General features: G+C 46.7%; 1 protein-coding gene across 2 annotated transcripts in view; it reads left to right on the top strand.

Annotated features, from left to right (window-relative positions):
* Nucleotides 1-20120, top strand: part of ntrk3 (neurotrophic receptor tyrosine kinase 3) — a 999514-nt gene that overhangs the window by 957835 nt on the left and 21559 nt on the right. For both annotated transcript variants that reach the window (XM_033050347.1, XM_033050348.1), the window contains exon 15: nucleotides 7281-7521. In XM_033050347.1, the coding sequence (XP_032906238.1) occupies nucleotides 7281-7521 (241 nt within the window). The remainder of the gene's footprint in view (nucleotides 1-7280; nucleotides 7522-20120) is intronic.

Raw genomic sequence — 20120 nt, 5'->3', positions numbered from 1 at the left:
CAAATGACCTATTCCTGTACGTATGACACCGTGCCACCCTTGACCTGATGCTAAGTTAAATAAATCTCCTCTGCCAGCTCATGAACCATATCCATCAGTTCCCTGCCTATCTAAAAGCTTCTCAAACACCACCCCTGGCAGCGTGATGCAAGCATCCACTACCCACTGTGTACAAATCCCACACATCTCGTTTAAACTCGCTTGTGATCTTCAAACTATACCTTCTAGTCTTTCACATTTAGTCAGGCATTTACCGCAGCTAATAAATACTGTACAAATAATCCTAATTTAGGATGAAGTCGATGAACACATTTCCATGAGAGAAGCTCAGGGTCTTTGAACATTTGAATTAAACAACGTAGTTCCTGGATGAAGATAAGGAGGTGTTTCTTTAGTCAGAGGGTGGTGAATTTGTGGAATTCTTTGCCACAAAAGGTTGTGGAGGCCAAGTCAGTGGATATATTTAAGGCAGAGATAGATAGATTCTTGATTAGTACAGGTGTCAGAGGTTATGGGGAGAAGACAGGAGAGTGGGGTTAGGAGGGAGAGATAGATCAGCCATGATTGAATGGCGGAGTGGTCTTGATGGGCTGAATGGCCTAATTAAGCTCCTATCACATAATCTTATGATCCTACGATCCCGTGATCAAAAGTCGTCACATTTATTTATATAGCACATTTAAAAAACAAATCTGGTTGGCCAAAGTGCTTTACATTTGTTATAAAAATAGCACAACAAAACAGACTACATACATATATACATGTAGCCCTCACTCAGAGGACATCAGGAAAGGCTTGGGAGTATAGATAAGTATTTAGTCTTGACTTAAAAGAGTCGATGGAGGGGGCAGTTCTGATGGGAAAGGGGATGCTGTTCCACAGTCTAGGGGCTGCAACCGCAAAGGCACGGTCGCCCCTGAGCTTATGCCTAGACCGTGGGATATTCAGCAGCCCCAAGTCGGCCGATCTGAGGGGCCTGGAGGTGGAGTGGTGGGTGAGAAGACTTTTTATGTAGGTGGGGGCAAGCCCATTGAGGGCTTTGTAGACATGGAGGAGAATCTTGAAATGTATACGGAACCGCACAGGGAGCCAGTGGAGAGAGGCCAGGATCGGGGTGACGTGGTCCCTTTTTCGGGTGCCCGTCAGGAGTCTCGCTGCGGCATTTTGGACCAGTTGCAGGCGGGACAGGGAAGATTGGCTGATGCCAGTGTAAAGGGAGTTGCAGTAATCTAGGCGGGAGGAGATGAATGTGTGGATGATCTTTTCCAGGTCATCAAACTGGAGGAATTGTTTTATTTTAGCTATCGTCCGAAGCGGAAAGAAGCGAGCTTTTACCACGGCATTGACTTGTTTGTCAAATTTCAGTGCTGAGTCAAATATCACGCCAAGGTTTTTGACGTGAGGTTTGAGTAGTGGGGTAAGGCTTCCAAGGCTGCCTGCTATCATTTTGATTGGGTCCGAGGGGCCGAGAAGGATGACCTCAGGCTTACTCTCGTTTAGTTGGAGGAAGGTCTGGGCCATCCAACATTTTATATCCTCGAGGCAGCGGGTAAGGTTAAACAGATTTGATTGTTTTTTGGGCTTCAGGGGGAGATAGAGTTGGGTATCGTCTGCGTAGCAATGGAAGGAAATGCCGTGCCTTTCAATGACATCCTAAGGGGAGCATATACAGGGAGAAGAGAATGGGGCCAAGGATGGAACCTTGTGGAACCCCACAGCAGAGATTAGCTGGGGAGGAGAATGAGTTGCCTAAGTTAGTCGAGAAACTCCTACCTTTGAGGTAGGAGATGAACCAGCTCAGGGCAGTGCCATCAATACCACCCCCATACCGGAGATGGTCAATTAGGATGGTGTGATCGACAGTATCAAATGCTGCGCTGAGGTCAAGAAGGAGCAGGATTGCACAGTCGCCGGAGTCAACGGTGAGCAGTAGGTCATTGTGTACCTTCAACAAGGCAGACTCTGTGCTGTGGTGAGCCCTGAAACCTGATTGGAAAGTTTCCAAGATAGTGTTTTGGTGAAGGTAAGGTATAAGTTGACTTAAAATTACCATTTCAAGGGCTTTTGAGAGGAAAGGCAGTTTAGAAATGGGTCTGTAGTTGCTTGGCAAGGTGGGGTCGAGGTTAGGTTTTTTCAGGAGTGGTTGGACCAGAGAGCTGTTGAAGATGGCGAGGATGCTGGGACCAGCTGTTGTAATGACATCCTTTAGGAGGGCAGAGGGGACAGTGTCGAGGGGGCAGGTAGTAGGTTTCATGGCGGTGATCAGTTTTACAAGAGAGGGTAAAGTAACGGGTTGGAAACTGTCTAATTTTGAAGAGTAGACCAATGAGACAGCCAGGTTACGGGTGGGAGGGGAAATATTCGTTCTTATATTCTTTACCTTGCTGGTGAAAAATGTGGTAAATTCCTCGCACTTAGCAGGGGACCCAGTTAGGCTGGTGCTGGGGGCAGGACAGATGATGGAGGTGATGGTGCTAAAAAGGACCTTGGAATTTTGCGCGTTTTTGGAGATAAGGGTGGAAAAATATTTAGTTCTTGCAGATTTTACCGCTTCCTGGTATTTGTCAAGATTATTTTTCAGGAGTTCAAAGGAAATTTGAAGCTTATCAGATTTGTACTTCCGTTCTGATTTTCTGCATTCTCTTCTTAGGGCTCTGGTGGTGTCATTGAGCCACGGCTCGCCTTTAGGCTTTTTCATTTTAAGAGGAGCAACAGAATCCAGGACGGAAGAGCAAGTATTATTGAATAAAGAAATTAGGTCGTCGGTACTGAGATGAGGGGTGGCGCCTCAATAGTGCAGATGTCGGGGGCGGCTATGAGAGCTTCAGAGAACTTACTGGCCGTCGTGGAGTTAACGTAGCAGGAGTAGCGAGCAGGGAGATGGGATTTTCAGGGAGAGAAAGGCAGCGATAGCAAATATAATAGCACTATGATCAGACAGGCAAGCATCAATAATATCTGTGTTACAAGTTGGGAGACCAGACGAAAGCACTAGATCTAGTGTATGGCCAAGCTTGTGCGTGGGTCCAGTGGTGAGTAGAGACAGATTGAAGGACTCAACCAGGTTCATAAATTCACTCACAAGAGGCTTCGTGGGACAGCAAACCTGAATGTTAAAGTCACCAAGAATCAGGACCTGGTCAAATTTGGGCAACAAGCTAGCAATAAGATCACCAAATTCTGAGATAAAGTCCTTATGCATCTTTGGTGGGCGATACACAAGAACAATTAAAAGTGGACAGGTTAGACCAACTATGATTAGTTGTGTTCAAAACTGGAAACCTGATCAGTGTTCAGAAGGCGGCAGTTGAAATGCTTCTTAAACACAGTGGCTAGGCCCCCACCGCGACCTGAGAGCCTGGGCGAGCTGAAAAAGTTACAGGTATCAGGGCAGAGTTCCACGAGTGGAGCAAGCTCACCAGGATTCAGCCAGGTTTCTGTGATCAGTAGGACGAAGGTTTAGTTCAGCACTGATCTCGCATTGATCAGCGCCACTTTTGCAGGGACTGCAGGTGAGTAGAGGGCCCGGTAGCGGCTCCCACGGCAGCGGGCGGAGGTTCAGGGAGACCACGCCGCTGGGCTTCACACAGGGCCTGGCTGGGAGCCTGCGTGCCGACAGATCTGGGACCGGGAGGATCGACCGGAAAAAGGCATACCTGGGCTCGAGGGACCGCTGGTGGATGGAGCGTTAGGGCCGACCAGGTCCGTCCTCACAGCTCTGGGCGAGGTGAGCAGATGTTAAACAGGCGCTGGGAAGGTTCTTCAGCCTTACCACGGCACCCGCGCTTTTACTCCGCCTCCAGGCTCGGCGCGTGCGGCGGCCGCCACAAGACCGAGCCCATACATCCATCGGGAGCCGAGCGAGGAGCGAACGGTAAGTGAAACCTTGTCCGGGGGTCTGTCGGGGGTTCAGTCGGGGGCTCAGTCCGGGGCTCAGTCGGGGGCTCAGTCCGGGGGTCGGTCCAAGGCTTGGACCGGGGCTCTGTCGGAGGCCCAGTCCGGTGTCTTGTCCGGGGCTCAGTCGGGGGCTCAGTCCGGGGCCACGGATGAAGATCTCGACGACAGAGGCTCGGCTCGGTAGGGGGCTTCGTCCGGGGCTTGGATCGGGGCTCGGTGCGGGGCTTTGTCCGGGGCTCGGTGCGGGGCTTGGATCGGGGCTCGGTGCGGGGCTTTGTCTGGGGCTCGGTGCGGGGCCTCGGGTGAAGACCTCGACGACCGGGCTTGCATATTTAATAATGTTTGCCGTTCGTACGCCAGCTTTGGCTGCAGGCCATACGAACGGTAGAGATTACCTTTAACGGGTCTTTGTTCAAGCGGGAGACGACGGGCAGCCAAACACAACGGCGCGGCCATCTTGGAAGGAGGCTTAACTGCATGATCTTATGGCCCACTGAGTAACTGCAGCACTTTGTGTTTTGTGTTATAAATAATGAGGTTGAGTGGTGAAGGAATGCAGGAGTGAACTGGCTGGATTATTGCAGATGGATTGAATAATTTCCCTGAGACTATTCAAGTATCCTTTTTCTAGACTACTTTATACTCTTGACAAATGGCTTTGGGTCAGAGGATTGCAGAGACAAGAGAGACAGAAGGAACTGCAGACACTTGAATCTTGCCTCGAACACTGAGTGCTGGCGTAATTCAACGGGTCAGGCAGCATCTGTGGAGGACATGGACAGGCGATGTTCGGGGTCTGGCTTCTTCTACAGAGTAGAGAGATACTGTGCGGAGATAACTCTGATATCGTATCCTGAAAGGAGTGTACTGGGATTAATGGGCTTACCCTGTTGTTCCAATTGCTTCAGATAAAGACATGCCATAGAACCACAAGAAACAATGGAAAACGCATCTGTTCATCTTCAGAAATTTCCTGCAATGATATTGTATCCTTGCAGCAGCAATATCATTGGTAGCATATTCCTCAGATCTCATGTCAGGAGTGTGATTTTTCTGTTTTTCTTTATTCCTCTGGGCAGTCATTTTGACGGTTGACGGTGAAGCATTTAGATTGCAAGTTCTCACACAGTGGATGAGATGATCTTTCCCTGGGAATGGGAGAGCGTTTGGAACGGCTCCTCCTGTGCTTGCCGATAGTTCAGCCTCATCTCAGCGTGAACTCTCATGCTTCGTGCCTGCAACTTCACGTTGACGTCTCATTCCCACAGGCAGTGTTTCTGCTCACCGTGTTCAAACCCCTGAAAGTGGAAACAAAATGCTAACACTAGTGCGGACTCTCTTTGTGTGCATTCACCACAGACCAGGGGCTGGGTTTGTGGTGGCATTTGTACTGTTGATAACGTATCCTTTTATTCCAGTCATCAATCTCACATTACACGCAAGTTAACAAACAGGCAGGCAGCTTCACTGAGCTGTTGCACGGGGAACAGCACTAGTAGCCCCAGGTATGGTATATATACACAGAGCAGGTCAATTGCAGAGTTTTTGCTTGTGATTATACTTTCTCATTGAACCAGACCAAGAGTTACAGAGTTTAGAGAAACAGCATGCAGACAGGCCCTTTACCCACTGAGTCATGCTTGCCATTGATTGCCCGTACACACTGGTTTGATGTTATCCCACTTTCTCATCCACCCCCAACACACCAGAGGCAATTTACAGAGGCCAACTAACCCACAAACCCACACGTCTCCGGGGTGTGGAATGAAACCCACGTGGTCACAGGGAGAACTCCACACTGACATCACCCAAAGTCAGGATCGAACCTGTGACTCTGGGGCTGTGAGGCAGCGGCTGTACCAGTTCCCACCCTAAGGACAACGAAGAAATCTCTTGCAGTGAAATGCAGGGGGTGGTGATGTGACGGGATGAGGGGATTGTTGAGGAGTGAGGGAAGAGGAGGCTTCACTCTATCTGAGTAAGGCAGGGGAGAGGGACCTTTATTGTGAGTGAGACAGGGGAGAGGGAGTTTCACTCTGTATCTGAGTGTGCTGGGCCTGGAGTTGGCCAGTGTAAAGCCAACCTTGCTCACTGTGAACCAGTGCTGGACCATTCCTGGCCCTGAACAGCAGCTTGATGGTTAAGTGAGGTGAAGGGAAGGATAGGGCACAGATGTGCAGAGGTTAAGATGATGGACCAGTAACCACAGTTCTGGGCTTCTGATCCTGAACCGTGAGTCCAATTCCCAGCAGGGGAATTCCAATTCATTGTCAGAGAATCACAGTGAGGTGCACAAAGGTAGACAAAACTGCTGGAGAAACTCAGCGGGTGAGGCAGCATCTATCGGAGCAAAGGAAATAGGCAACGTTTCGGGTCGAAACCCTCCTTCAGACAATTGACCATCAACCTGCCATTGACAGTGATTCTACATTCTGCTTATTTTCTTTATTCTCCCCTCATTCTCATCAATTCCCCCCAGAATCTACTCTTTCTCCTCACTCGAGGCAATTAACCAACTGACCCACACATGAGGAAGAACCAAAGTACTCGCTAGAAACTCACACAGTCTCCTTCTTGTCGAGTCCACACACAAGATTAGAAGTTTGACAAAATTGCTGGAGAAACTCAGCAGGTGCGTCCCGAAACATTGCCTAGTTCCTTCGCTCCATAGATGCTGCCGCACCCGCTGAGTTTCTCCAGCAATTTTGTCTACCTTCGATTCTCCAGCATCTGCAGTTCCTTCGTGAACAAGATTAGAGGTTGTTCAGCCAGAGCTGAACACAATTCTCGCCATCTGCACCATGGTGTCTGTCTTGCGTGCTGGTGGAAATATTGATGGAAACAGGGCCACAACGTGAATGCTCTTTCCTTGACCCCACTCACACAGTCACAGGGAGAATGTGCAAACTCCACACAGACAGCACCGGAGTCCAAGGTCGAACCTGGGTCTACTGTTGCAGTGAGGCAGCGGCTCTACCTGCTGCAGCACTGTGCCACGCTCCTGAAGTTGTCCTGAAACATAATTTACTCTCCCCCCCCACCCCCCGGGCAAAGTCACCTGTAACCTTACCTATGTAGTTAGCATGTCACAGCACACCTACCAATCTGACTTTAACTGCCTCGTTTCAGTGTTATTTAATGCCAGCATTAACACCCCAGGAACAAATAGAGAGAAAACAGTCCATCAATATTCACAGCTCAGCAAACTATAAATAAGCTACGATACATATTTAGCTGCTGGAAGGTATTGATACAGGGATGAGCTGGTGTATTTGAGGGCATTCGGAACACACTCTGTACATTCTGTGCCACCCTGTGTGGGCTGCTGATGTGTATGTCTGTGACCAGTGAGTCCAGCTTCTGACTGTGCGCTGCTTCCACAGGGCCCGCGGTCCGGACGCCATGATTCTGGTGGACGGACAGCCACGGATGAAGGGGGAGATGACCATTGCCCAGATGTTGAACATCGCCTCGCAGATCGCCTCGGGCATGGTGTACCTCGGCTCACAACACTTTGTACACAGGGACCTGGCCACTCGCAACTGCCTGGTCGGAGGGACCGTGCAGGTCAAGATCGGAGACTTTGGAATGTCAAGAGATGTCTACAGTACCGACTATTACAGGGTAGGTACCGCACTCAACACAGGACATTACAGAAGATAGACACAAAAAGCTGGAGTAACTCAGCAGGACAGGCAGCATCTCTCAAGAGAAGGAATGGGTGACGTTTCGGGTCGAGACCATTCTTCAGACTAGTCATGGAAAAGTGAAACAAGAGATATAGACGATGATGTAGAGAGATAAAGAACAATGAATGAAAGATATGCAAAAAAGTAAAGATGATAAAGGAAACAGGCCATTGTTAGCTGTTTGTTGGGTGAAAATGAGAAGCCGGTGCGACTTGGGTGGGGAGGGACAGAGAGAGAGGGAATGCCGGGGCTAACTGAAGTGGGAGAAATCAATATTCATACCACTGGGCTGTAAGCTGCCCAAGTGAAACATGAGATGCTGTTCCTCTAATTTGTGTTTAGCCTCACTCTGACAATGGGGGAGACCTAGGACAGAAAGGTCAGTGTGGGAATGGGAATGAGAATTAAAGTGTTTAGCAACCGGGAGATCAGGTAGGTTCAGGTGGACTGAGCGAAGGTGTTCAGCAGGAGAGGTACTTCACTGAACACAGGACGTTACAGGGCAGGTACCTCATTGACCACCCTACATCACGGGATTAAGTCCGAAGAAGGTTCTCGACCCCAAACATCACCTATTCCTTTTCTCCAGAGATGTTGCTTGATCTGCTGAGTTACTCCAGCTTTTTGTGTCTATCTTTGGTTTAAACCTGCATCTGTAGTTCCTTCCTACAAATTATGGGATGAGTCTACCTCATTGTAGGTATTTTGTTGGCCAGAGCACATTGCAGGATAGCTACCTCATTGACCAGAGGACATCATGGGGTTACTCCCCCATTGACTACGACAGGTACCTCACTGACCGCAGGACATTATAAGTTTAGTGTGTCACAGACCACAAGTCATTACGAAGAAGGTGTCTGACTGCCCATACAACGTGACAGGGTAGGGAACTTGCTCAGCACAGTATGTTACCAGTTAGGTGATTACCTGGCCTCTAGTTGTTACATTGGAGGTATCTCACTGACCACAGATCGTGACTGAGTAGATGCCAACTGACTATGGAACACTGCAGTCCAAGTGCCTCACTGATCTCTGAGCATCACAAGGCAGGCGTGTCACTGACCACATGTTATTCGGGGAGAGTAAAGTTGCTGGCACGGGACCTCAGAGGGTAGTTCTGGTCCCATTACAGGAAAGATGTGACGGCTTTAGAGAGGGTGCAGAGAAGGTTTACCAGAATGCTGCCGACATTAGAGGGTTTCAGCTACAGGGAGAGGTTGGATAGATTTGGATTTTTTCTCTGGAACATTGGAGGTTGAGGGGAGATTTGATGGAAGTATATTAAATTATAGGAGACATGGATAGGTTAGACAGAACCTTTTTCCCAGGGTGGAAATGCCCAACAGGAGAGGACATGGCTATAACGTGAGAGGGGTAATGTTTAACGGAGATGTGCGGACAAGTTTTTTATTGGAGAGTAGTGGGGGCCTAGAACATATTGCCCTATGTGGTGGTGGTGGAGGCAGATGCACTGGCGGCTTTTAGATAGGCACATGGGGATAGAGGGATATGAATCATGTACAGGCAGACGACAGATGGCACAATGGGCTAAGTGTTCGGCTGGCAACCGGAAGGTAGCTGGTTCGAATCCCGCTTGGAGTGCATACTGTCGTTGTGTCCTTGGGCAAGACACTTCACCCACCTTTGCCTGTGTGTGTCCTTGGGCAAGACACTTCACCCACCTTTGCCTGTGTGTGTGGATGTAATTATGTGAAGCACTTTGGGGTCAATGCAAGTTGACTAAATATGTGCTATATAAATTAAAAAAAAGAAAAAAGAAAGATGAGATCAGTGTTCAGCACAAACATTGTGGGCCGAAGGGCCCGTTCCTGTGCTGTACTGATCTATGTTCTAAAACCCTGCATTTGTAGCCAATGTGTGTCTTGCCTCTCCACTCTGAATACCGTCATGCCTCCAGTGTCAGGCACCTATCGTTAGGTTCAAGATCCAACTGTCCACTGATACATTATCTGGAACAATAGCTTCCTTGCACCGTATCCTTTGTAATTTCACCGTGATTAACCCTTCAGCCCGTCCTCTGATATTTGCACACCGCATCTTTGTGACATCGCCCATCATTGGATCCATTTGTCTGCCTATGCCGATGGCATCCACCTCTACCTCTCCAAGTCTTGTCCACACATTCACAGGCATTCAGTGTCGAGTGAAGCAGTTTGCTTAAGTTAATCACCTTCACACCAACAGCTCTGGCTGGGACAGATTATTTGCAGCCTCAGCTTCCTCGTCTCCCAGGAGCTGAGGCCCTCGCCATGTATCCTCACTTCTATATTGATGAAACCACAATTGATGTGCTGGTCATCATCAGATGTCAATATCAATGTTCTTCAGATAGACACGGAGTTTTGGAGTAACTCAGCGGCTCAGGCAGCATCTCTGGGGAAAAGGAATAGGTGACGTTTCGGGTCGAGACCCTTCTTCAGAATGAAATCTCGACCCAAAATGTCACCTATTCCTTCCCTCCAGAGATGCTGCCTGACCCTCTGAGTTACTCCAGCATTTTGTGTCTATCTTTGATGTGAACCAGCATCCGCAGTTCCTTCCTACAATCAATCTTCCTTTGGTGGTTGCCCATCCCTTATCTTCACCAACAATCGAGTTTCAAAGTCTGGCCTTGGAACCTACTCCTGCACCCACATTCACTCATGCATTACGCTTGACCTTGTTAACTCACATCAGTACCAGATCCCTACAGTCAGCGTCAACATGGGTATAAACCATTAACTTGCCCTGCTTTGTCCTTGATTCCCGTTCCAGTTTGCATTTCCTGCAAAACCTTTTAAACACCCCACTTGTTTGTGTCTAACCTCTTACACATCTCCAGTATGAGGTTACGAGGAATGGGGTTGAGAGGGAAAAATAGATCAGCCGTGATTGAATAGGGCGGCACGGTGATGTATCGGTGCAGCTGCTGCCTTGCAGCGCCAGAACTGGGTTTGATCCAGATTATGGGTGCTGCCTGTACGGAGTTTGTACGTTGTCCCCGTGACCTGCGCGGGTTTTTTCCAAGATCTTCGGTTTCCCCCCACACTCCAAAGACCATATAACCATATAACAATTACAGCACGGAAACAGGCCATCTCGACCCTTCTAGTCCGTGCCGAACACGTATTCTCCCCTAGTCCCATCTACCTGCACTCAGACCATAACCCTCCATTCCTTTCCCGTCCATATAACTATCCAATTTATTTTTAAATTATAAAATCAAACCTGCCTCCACCACCTTCACTGGAAGCTCATTCCACACAGCTACCACTCTCTGAGTAAAGAAGTCCCCCCTCATGTTACCCCTAAACTTCTGTCCCTTAATTCTCAAGTCATGTCCTCTTGTTTGAATCTTCCCTACTCTCAGTGGGAAAAGCTTATCCACGTCAACTCTGTCTATCCATCTCATCATTTTAAAGACCTCTATCAAGTCCCCCCTTAACCTTCTGCGCTCCAAAGAATAAAGACCTAACTTGTTCAACCTTTCTCTGTAACTTAGTTGCTGAAACCCAGGCAACATTCTAGTAAATCTCCTCTGTACTCTATTTTGTTGACATCCTTCCTATAATTAGGCGACCAAAATTGTACACCATACTCCAGAATTGGCCTCACCAATGCCTTGTACAATTTTAACATTACATCCCAACTTCTATACTCATTGCTCTGATTTATAAAGGCCAGCACACCAAAAGCTTTCTTTACCACCCTATCTACATGAGATTCCACCTTCAGGGAACTGTGCACGGTTATTCCTAGATCCCTCTGTTCAACAGCATTCCTCAATTCCCTTCCATTGACCATGTACGTCCTATTTTGATTTGTCCGGCTAAGATGTATCACCTCACACTTATCAGCATTAAACTCCATCTGCCATCTTTCAGCCCACTCTTCCAACTGGCATAAATCTCTCTGTAGACTTTGAAAATCTACTTCATTATCCACAACACCACCAATCTTAGTATCATCTGCATACTTACTAATCCAATTTACCACACCATCATCCAGATCATTGATGTACATGACAAACAACAGTGGACCCAACACAGATCCCTGTGGCACCCCACTTGTCACTGGCCTCCAACCTGACAAACAACCATCCACCATTACTCTCTGGCATCTCCCATTCAGCCACTGTTGAATCCATCTTGCTACTCCCCCATTAATACCCAACAATTGAACCTTCTTAACCAACCTTCCATGAGGAACCTTGTCAAAGGCCTTACTGAAGTCCATATAGACAACATCCACTGCTTTACCCTCATCAATTTCCCGAGTAACCTCTTCAAAAAATTCAAGAAGATTAGTCAAACATGACCTTCCAGGCACAAATCCATGTTGACTGTTCCTAATCAGACCCTGTTTATCCAGATGCTTATATATATTATCTTTAAGTATCCTTTCCATTAATTTGCCCACCACTGACGTCAAACTAACACGTCTATAATTGCTAGGTTTACTCTTAGAACCCTTTTTAAACAATGGAACAACATGCGCAGTACGCCAATCCTGCGGCACTATTCTCGTTTCTAATGACATTTGAAATATTTCTGTCATAGCCCCTGCTATTTCTACACTAACTTCCCTCGTACAGGTTTGTTGGTTAATTGGCTTGGTATGAATGTAAAATTGCTCCTAGTGTGTGTAGGAGTCGCCTGCCCCACTTAGGCGACTCTTTAGGCGACTGCCAGGGACTAGTTTTAATGTAATTCACCTATGACACCTGGCGACAACCTACAACAGCAAAAATTGTCGCCACTGTCGCCGAAAAATTTTCCACATGTTGAAAATTTTGCAGCAGTCGCCTGTAGTCGCCCAAAAAATCACCTACGTGAGACAGGCCCATTAATGTGCAGGGATCGTTGGTCGATGCAGACTTGGACAGGCCAAATGGCCTGTTTCCGCGCTGTATCTCTAAACTAAACTAAGTGCAGCAGACTCGATGGGATGAATGGCCTAACTGTGCTCCTATGCCTTGTGCTCTTATCTCAGTGCGTGCTCTTGAAGTCCCTCCCTAAACCCTTCACCGTCGAGGCCATCTTTATTATCCCGCTTGTTTAGCTACTCTTTCTATTAAATTTATCTTTTGTTTGACATCAAGCATTTTATTTAAATTACACTTCTCTGAAGTACCTCGTAATATTTCCTCCCTTAAAAAAACACATATAAATATAAAGTTTTATTGCTCCTGCCTTACTGCAGGTTAAACCTCTAATTTAGCACCGTTTATTACAGAGTAGGTTGCACACACTACATTGTTATAAAAGCCCTCGTTATACCTATTCAGGGAGCAGATTACATCCCCATCAAGTACATCTCTGCACGGTCTCCCGGTCACTGGGAAACAAGGCTAGTTCACAACAGGTCGCTCAACCCTGTTATAGTTACATAGAAACACAGAAAATAGGTGCAGGAGGAGGCCATTCGGCCCTTCATTGTGATCATGGCTGATCGTCCCCTATCAATAACCCATGCCTGCCTTCTCCCCATATCCCTTGACTCCACTAGCCCCTAGAGCTCTATCTAACTTTCTCTTAAATCCATCTATTGACTTGGTCTCCACTGCCCTCTGTGGCAGGGAATTCCATAAATTCATAACTCTCTGGGTTCACAACTCTAAGATCCCCCTCATCCTTCTAAACTCGAATCTAAGCCTAATTTTACTTCGGAGTCACGTGAGTGACTACGTGAAGAACCCCGCCAGGACGCATGCGTGGCCATATCGCTACGCGCATTGCAACGAGTCACAGCAGGCAGAATTAGCGGCAGAATTTGAAAGCCGGGAACAGCTGGTAAGGAGACTCTGCGTTCTTTCCACTTACTTCACAGGTGGAGGCATGGACAGATCCACGAGAAACAAGAAGGCTGCGAAAAAGCTGGCGGGGGAGAACCGCGGAGTTGCGGGCAGCCAGCAGCAGCAGCAGCAGCCAACGGCACGCCAATCTCCCGTAATGGGAACAGCTGTGCCCGACTTTGCTCCCGTACCGGATACGGCCGGGCGGTAAAGCGAAGCAAAAAACTAACAGAGTCGTTGACTCCGATGAGTCCGACTTTGAACAGCCGCGAGTGGCCAGTGCCCGAGAGCATTGGAGCCAGTTGGAGCGGCTGTTGGAGCAAATACTCCAAAGTGGCAGGCTCCGGGAGATGGAGACTAGTCACAGTGGGCAGCTAGTAAGTCCTACAGCAGTACCTCTTGTAGGGCTGCACAGTGTTTCTCCCTCATCAGAGGGGTGTACGGGGGGGGTCAATTCTGGGCTGACCGTGAAGAAGGGTGTGCAGAACATACCCCTAGTGTGCATAGGGTGCAAGAAAACCTATTGGATATGGTGTCCCAGTTCATTCAACCCGACCAAACTGGCCAAAACCTGGAGCCTAAAATAGCTGCAAGTATCAACTACTTGTCATTCAACCAGCTATAAGGACAGGCATTATTGGACACCACAGCAAGACACTTACCACCAGGGAACTGCAAATCACTGAATGTTCCCAGTGTCAACCAGTGTATTTGGAAACATGTCGGAGCCTCAATCAGAGCCAGGGACTTGAAATTACAGAAAGTTCTGAAAGTCCTAACAGCGGGAATTACGGCTTTCGCCCGCACAATAAACGAAAAAGACATGACACAAGATCACTAGGATGCAATGCCTTTATTTTGCAACTCCCAATACGCGTTAAATAGTATTAGGAAGAGTGCCATCCAACCGGCTTTAGACCCCAAATTTGCAGGCCTGTGCAAACCTGGAACCTCCAAACCACCAATATTACTATTTGGAGGTGACTTATCCAAACAGGTAAAAGAACTTGACGAAGAGGCTAAAACCCTAGGGCTCATTAAAGCAACGTCTAAAAACTACTTTGGCCAGAAACAGCACCCCTACGCACCACCAGTCGGCCAAGACAAACTGGTGAAAGCTCGAAGGCCAGGAACACTCAACATCGGTCTTTTTTAGGCCATGGCCCAGACCGGCCTTCCTGGGAAATGCGCTAACCCTCAACTTCGACCCAACTACAGATCCAGACACCGGCGCCTCAACGTCCACGGAGGATGCCGAAAAAGTAACAAACCTACCACTAGTAACCATGGAGGTAGGTGGGTCTGGTTCCTTGCGAATTAAAGGGAGCATGGAGGTTGGTGGGAGATTACAATTCTATCTGGTTGCATGGAATAAGTTAACTACCGACACTTATATTTTAAGCAGTATAGGGTTATATCATAGAATTTATACTTAAAACATAAGCCTCCAGTTCAGCATGTACCGAACCGAATGTTCGTGCTTACAGGCAAAGAAAAATCAAAAGCGCATGCTGAACTACAGCGGCTTAATAAAAAAGGAGTAATTGAGAAAACCCAACACGAATCACAGGAATTCGTGTCCAAAATCTTTATCATAAACAAGAAAGATGGTGGTTGCCGCATCATCATAGATTTGACTAATTTGAATACTTTCGTACAATATATTCATTTCAAGATGGAAACCTTTGTTACTGCTAAGCAATTGATTTCCAAAGGTTACTACATGGCAAGCATCGATTTAAAAGATGCTTACTATACAGTACCCATAAGAGGTGACCACAGATGTTATTTAACACAATGGATTATCTGGGGTCCACCATTAACTCAGTTCACATGTCAGTGACTTTGCCGAAAGAAAAGGTTACAGCCTTAATAGAGGCTTGCAGCAAAATCATTGAAAGTCACCCATGTCATAATTATATAAACCTATTAATTTGTAGAGTTTGAAAGCACCTCTACTACACCTGGGACTGATGGACCGAACAGTGGATATTATTTCAGCGGCCCACAGACAGTCCACCAAAAAACAGTACTTGGTGTACTGTCACAACAATAACATCACCCACAGATCTATGAACATCCCGTCTTTTCTGGAATTCCTGGCAAGCCTCCATTACGATGAGGGGCTCAGTTATAGTGCCATCAACTGCGCCAGAAGTGCTCTGTCAACATACCTGTGCCAAGGAACAGAGCGGCATTCTGTTGGGATACCCCCCCTGGTAACCAAACTCATGAGGGGCATTTTTAATGTTAATCCCCCAAGAACCAGGTACTCCCAAATTTGGGATGTGAGCATTGTACTGACCATGTTAAGAAACTGGTCTCCAGCTACAGCTCTGTCCCTACAGAAACTGAATATGAAAACAGTCATGCTGATGGCCTTGGTCACGGCACAAAGGGTCCAGTCGCTACAGAAACTAAGGCTGGACAACATGACTATTTCATCTGGAAATTTAACTTTTCACATCAATGAATTAGTCAAACAGAACAGACAGGAGTCAGCAGGCCTAAAAATAGAATTCAGGGCCTACCCGACAGATGATCGTCTCTGTATTGTAACACACTTACTATTATATATGGAGTATACTAAGATCATCAGAGGCAAAGAAATGTCACTTTTAATCAGCTACAAACAGCCACACAAAATCCAGCCAGTCCAGACCATCTCTAGATGGCTAAAAAAGGTCCTAATAAATGCTGGAGTAGACACTAGCATTTTTAAATCTCACTCCACCAGGGCTGCAGCTACATCGGCAGCTATGAAGTTGGATGTTCCTATGGACCAAATCCTCAAGACAGCAGGATGGTCAACGGAGAAAACTTTCCAACGATTTTATAACAAACTAGTCATTCAACCTGGAACATTTGCAGAAGCAATTTTAAGTTCTGTAATATAATTTTACCCCATATTTAGGGGCTATAATTTGGTGTTAATAATATATCGTTGGGTTTTCAATATCGTATTGATGTCTAATGATGTTAACACTATTCTCCCCATAATCAAGGCAGATGTGATGCATGGACTCATTTCCACGGCATGAAATCACAGAGCTTTAAAATCTTCACGTAGTCACTCACGTGACTCCGAAGTAAAATAGTAAGATTAAACGAGAACTTACCAGTTTGAAGTTTGATCGTTATTTTATGAGGAGTAACGTTGAGGGAATACGTGCCCTCCGCTCCCACCCTTGATCATATACTCAACTGGTATCTCTTCTCTAATCTTACTATGTTTAGTCATTACAGTTATCTGTGATTTCACACCGCTGCTTTGAAGAATGACACGCATGCGTCCTGGCGGGGTTCTTCACGTATTCCCTCAACGTTACTCCTCATAAAATAACGATTAAACTTCAAACTGGTAAGTTCTCGTTTAATCTTACTATTAAAGATTAATCTAAGCCTAATCTTTTCAATCTTTCCTCATATGACAGTCCTGCCATCCCAGGGATCAATCTCGTGAACCTACGCTGCACTGCCTCAATCACAAGGATGTCCTTCCTCAAATTAGGAGACCAAAACTGTACACAATACTCCAGATGTGGTCTCACCAGAGCCCTATACAACTGAAGAAGAACCTATACTGAAATCCTCTTGTTAAGAAAATTATGGTCTTTAAAATGATGAGAGGGATAGACAGAGTTGACATGGATAAGCTTTTCCCATTGAGAGTAGGGAAGATTCAAACAAGAGGACATGATTTGAGAATTAAGGGACAAACGTTTAGGGGCAACATGTGGGGGAACTTCTTTACTCAGAGAGTGGTAGCTGTGTGGAATGAGCTTCCAGTGGAAGTGGTGAAGGCAGGTTCGTTTTTATCATTTAAAAATAAATTGGATAGGTATATGGACGGGAAAGGAATGGAGGGTTATGGTCTGAGTGCAGGTAGATGGGACTAGGTGAGAGTATGTGTTCGGCACGGACTAGAAGGGCCGAGATGGCCTGTTTCCGTGCTGTAATTGTTATATGGTTATATGAAGGCCAACATTCCATTAGTTTTCTTTACTGCCTGCTGTACCTGTAAGCCAACTTTCAGTGACCGGTGTACAAGGATGCCCAGGTCTCGCTGCACCTCCCCCTTACCTAACCTAACCCCATTGAGATAATAATCTGCCCCCTTGTTTTTGCCATCAAAGTGGACAACCTCACATTGATCTATATTATACTGCATCTGCCACGCATCTGCCCACTCACTCAACCTGCCCAGGTCACCCTGCAACCTCCTAACATCCACTTCACAGTTCACACTGCCATCCAGCTTTGCGTCATCCGCAAACTTGCTAGTGTTGCTCCTAATTCCCTCTTCCGAATCATTAATATATATGGTAAATAGTTGCGGCCCCAACACCGAGCCTTGCGGCACTCCACTCGCCACTGCCTGCCATTCTGAAAAGGACCCGTTCACTCCTACTCTTTGCTTCCGGTTTGCCAACCAATTTTCTATCCATGTCAAAACCCTACCCCCAATACCATGTGCTCTAATTTTAGTCACCAGTTCTCCCTGTCCTCACCGTGTTATAAGAAAGATATTGTCAAGTGTGGAAAGGTTCGGAGAAGATTTACGAGGATTTTGCAAGGACTAAATGTTCTGAGCTATAGGGAGAGGTTGAGTAGGCTGGGACTCTATTCCTGGGAGTGCAGGAGGATTAGGGGTGATCTTATAGAGGTGTAAAAATTATGAAAGGAATAGATTGGGTAGATGCACTGAATCTCTTGCCCAGAGTTGGGAAATCGAGGACCAGAGGTTCCAGGTGAAGGGGAAAAGATTTAATAGGAATCTGAGAGGTAACTTTTTCACACAAAGGTGGTGGGTGTATGGAACAAGCTGCCAGAGGAGGTAGTTGAGGCTGGGACTATCCCAACATTTAAGAAACAGTTAGACAGGTACATGAACAGGACAGGTTTGAAGGGATATGGACCAAGCGCAGGCAAGTGGGACTAGTGTAGCTGGGACATGTTGGCCAGTGTGGGCAAGTTGGGCGGAATGGCCTGTTTCCACACTGTATCACTCTATGACTCTATGACTCGATGACACAGATGAATGGAAAGGAGTTACTTGAGCAGAAGACCGGAGTCCATGTCCTCCTGAGATCCCGTGTGACCCACCGACTTACTTCAGTATTTGTGTTCTCTGGGAACTGTGGTGATAGGTTAAAAAAACAAGTTAAATTGTGGAAAGATCCATCGACAGAAGTCTACCTCTTGCATCGTAGGCTTTAATTCTCCCGAGGTCCTCGTAATCCATAAACCAATGGATTAATTCAAAACTATTTGGAGAAATAAGGCCAACACAATGTGGTCAGTTGTTTTTAAACACTGCATTGTTGACTGTTGAATGGACATTGATTTCTGCAAATTGGCTTTGGTAAATTGTCCCTAGTGTGCAGGATAGTGCTAGTATAGGATGATCGCTGGTCGGCACGGACTCGGTGGGCCGAAGTGCCTGTTCATGTTCATAAGTTGTAGGAGCAGAATTAGGTCATTCGGTCCATCAAGTCTACTACGCCATTCAATCATGGCTGATCTATCTTTCCCTCCTAACCCATTCCCCTGCCTTTTCCCCATAACCCCTGACACCCGTACTAATCAAAAATCCATCAATCTCCATCTTAAAAATATCTCTAAAGTCTGAAGTCTAAATTTCCCCCCACCCTCCCCTTAATATTTGGATTCATCATCTGAATGACCTGTGGCTGGATTTGGAGATCATATAAAAAGATGAAGACATTTTCAGAGAGTTTTATAATCTAATCCTGAAATGTAATGCCCATCAACGTGTGTTGCCTTAAGGCTTAGTGTTTCTGAAGTAAGTGTTTTACTGGAGGCATCTGCAATGCTGGTGCACTCTTCTGCAGATTATCTCAGCTGTTTTAGCCTTTCTCTATCATGTTCATGGTGAAACTCTTTAGGCACACTCTCTCTGTATTCGTAAATTCATAAATCCCAGGAGCAGAATTAGGCCATTCAACCCATCAAGCCTACTCCACCATTCAATCATGGCTGATCTATATCTCCCTCTCAACTCCATTCCCCTGCCTTCTCCCCATAACCCCTGATACCAGTAGTAATCAAGAACTAAAGATGCTGAATTAATCCTTTACCCAGTAGAGCATTTTCACGCGGAAATAATCTCAATCCATGGACTCAAACTCCTGTAGTCCAACGAGCATGAACTAAGTTCCTATTAACATTCATTGGACAAAGTCACTTGGGGAAACCAGCAAGGGAGGAAACTTTGTCAAGTCAAGTCAAGTCAAGTCACTTTTATTTCTATAGCACATCTAAAAAACAACTCTTGTTGACAAAAGTGCTTTACATTGGTGGAGGTACTAACGTTATACAACATTGGTTCATAGATTAAGTACATACTTAAGTCTCGACTTAAAAGAGTCGATGGGGGGGGGGGGCAGTTCTGATGGGAAGAGGGATGCTGTTTCACGGTCTTGGAGCTGCAACCGCAAAGGCGCGGTCGCCCCTGAGCTTATGCCTAGACCGTGGGATGTTCAGTAACCCCAAGTCGGCCGATCTGAGGGACCTGGAGGTGGTGTGGTGGTGTAAGCAGACTTTTAATGTAGGTGGGGGCAAGCCTGTTAAGGGCTTTGTAGACTTTAAGAAGGATCTTGAAATTTATTCGGAACCGCACAGGGTGCCAGTGGACAGAGGCCAGAATCGGGGTGATGTGGTCTCTTTTTCGGGTGCCCGTCAGGAGTCTCGCTGTGGCGTTTTGGACCAGTTGCAGG

This window comes from Amblyraja radiata, chromosome 34 (assembly GCF_010909765.2).
Source record: "Amblyraja radiata isolate CabotCenter1 chromosome 34, sAmbRad1.1.pri, whole genome shotgun sequence".
Taxonomy (NCBI): domain Eukaryota; kingdom Metazoa; phylum Chordata; class Chondrichthyes; order Rajiformes; family Rajidae; genus Amblyraja; species Amblyraja radiata.
The sequence above is the reverse complement of the archived record's forward strand: the minus strand, read 5'-3'. Positions and strand labels throughout refer to the sequence as shown.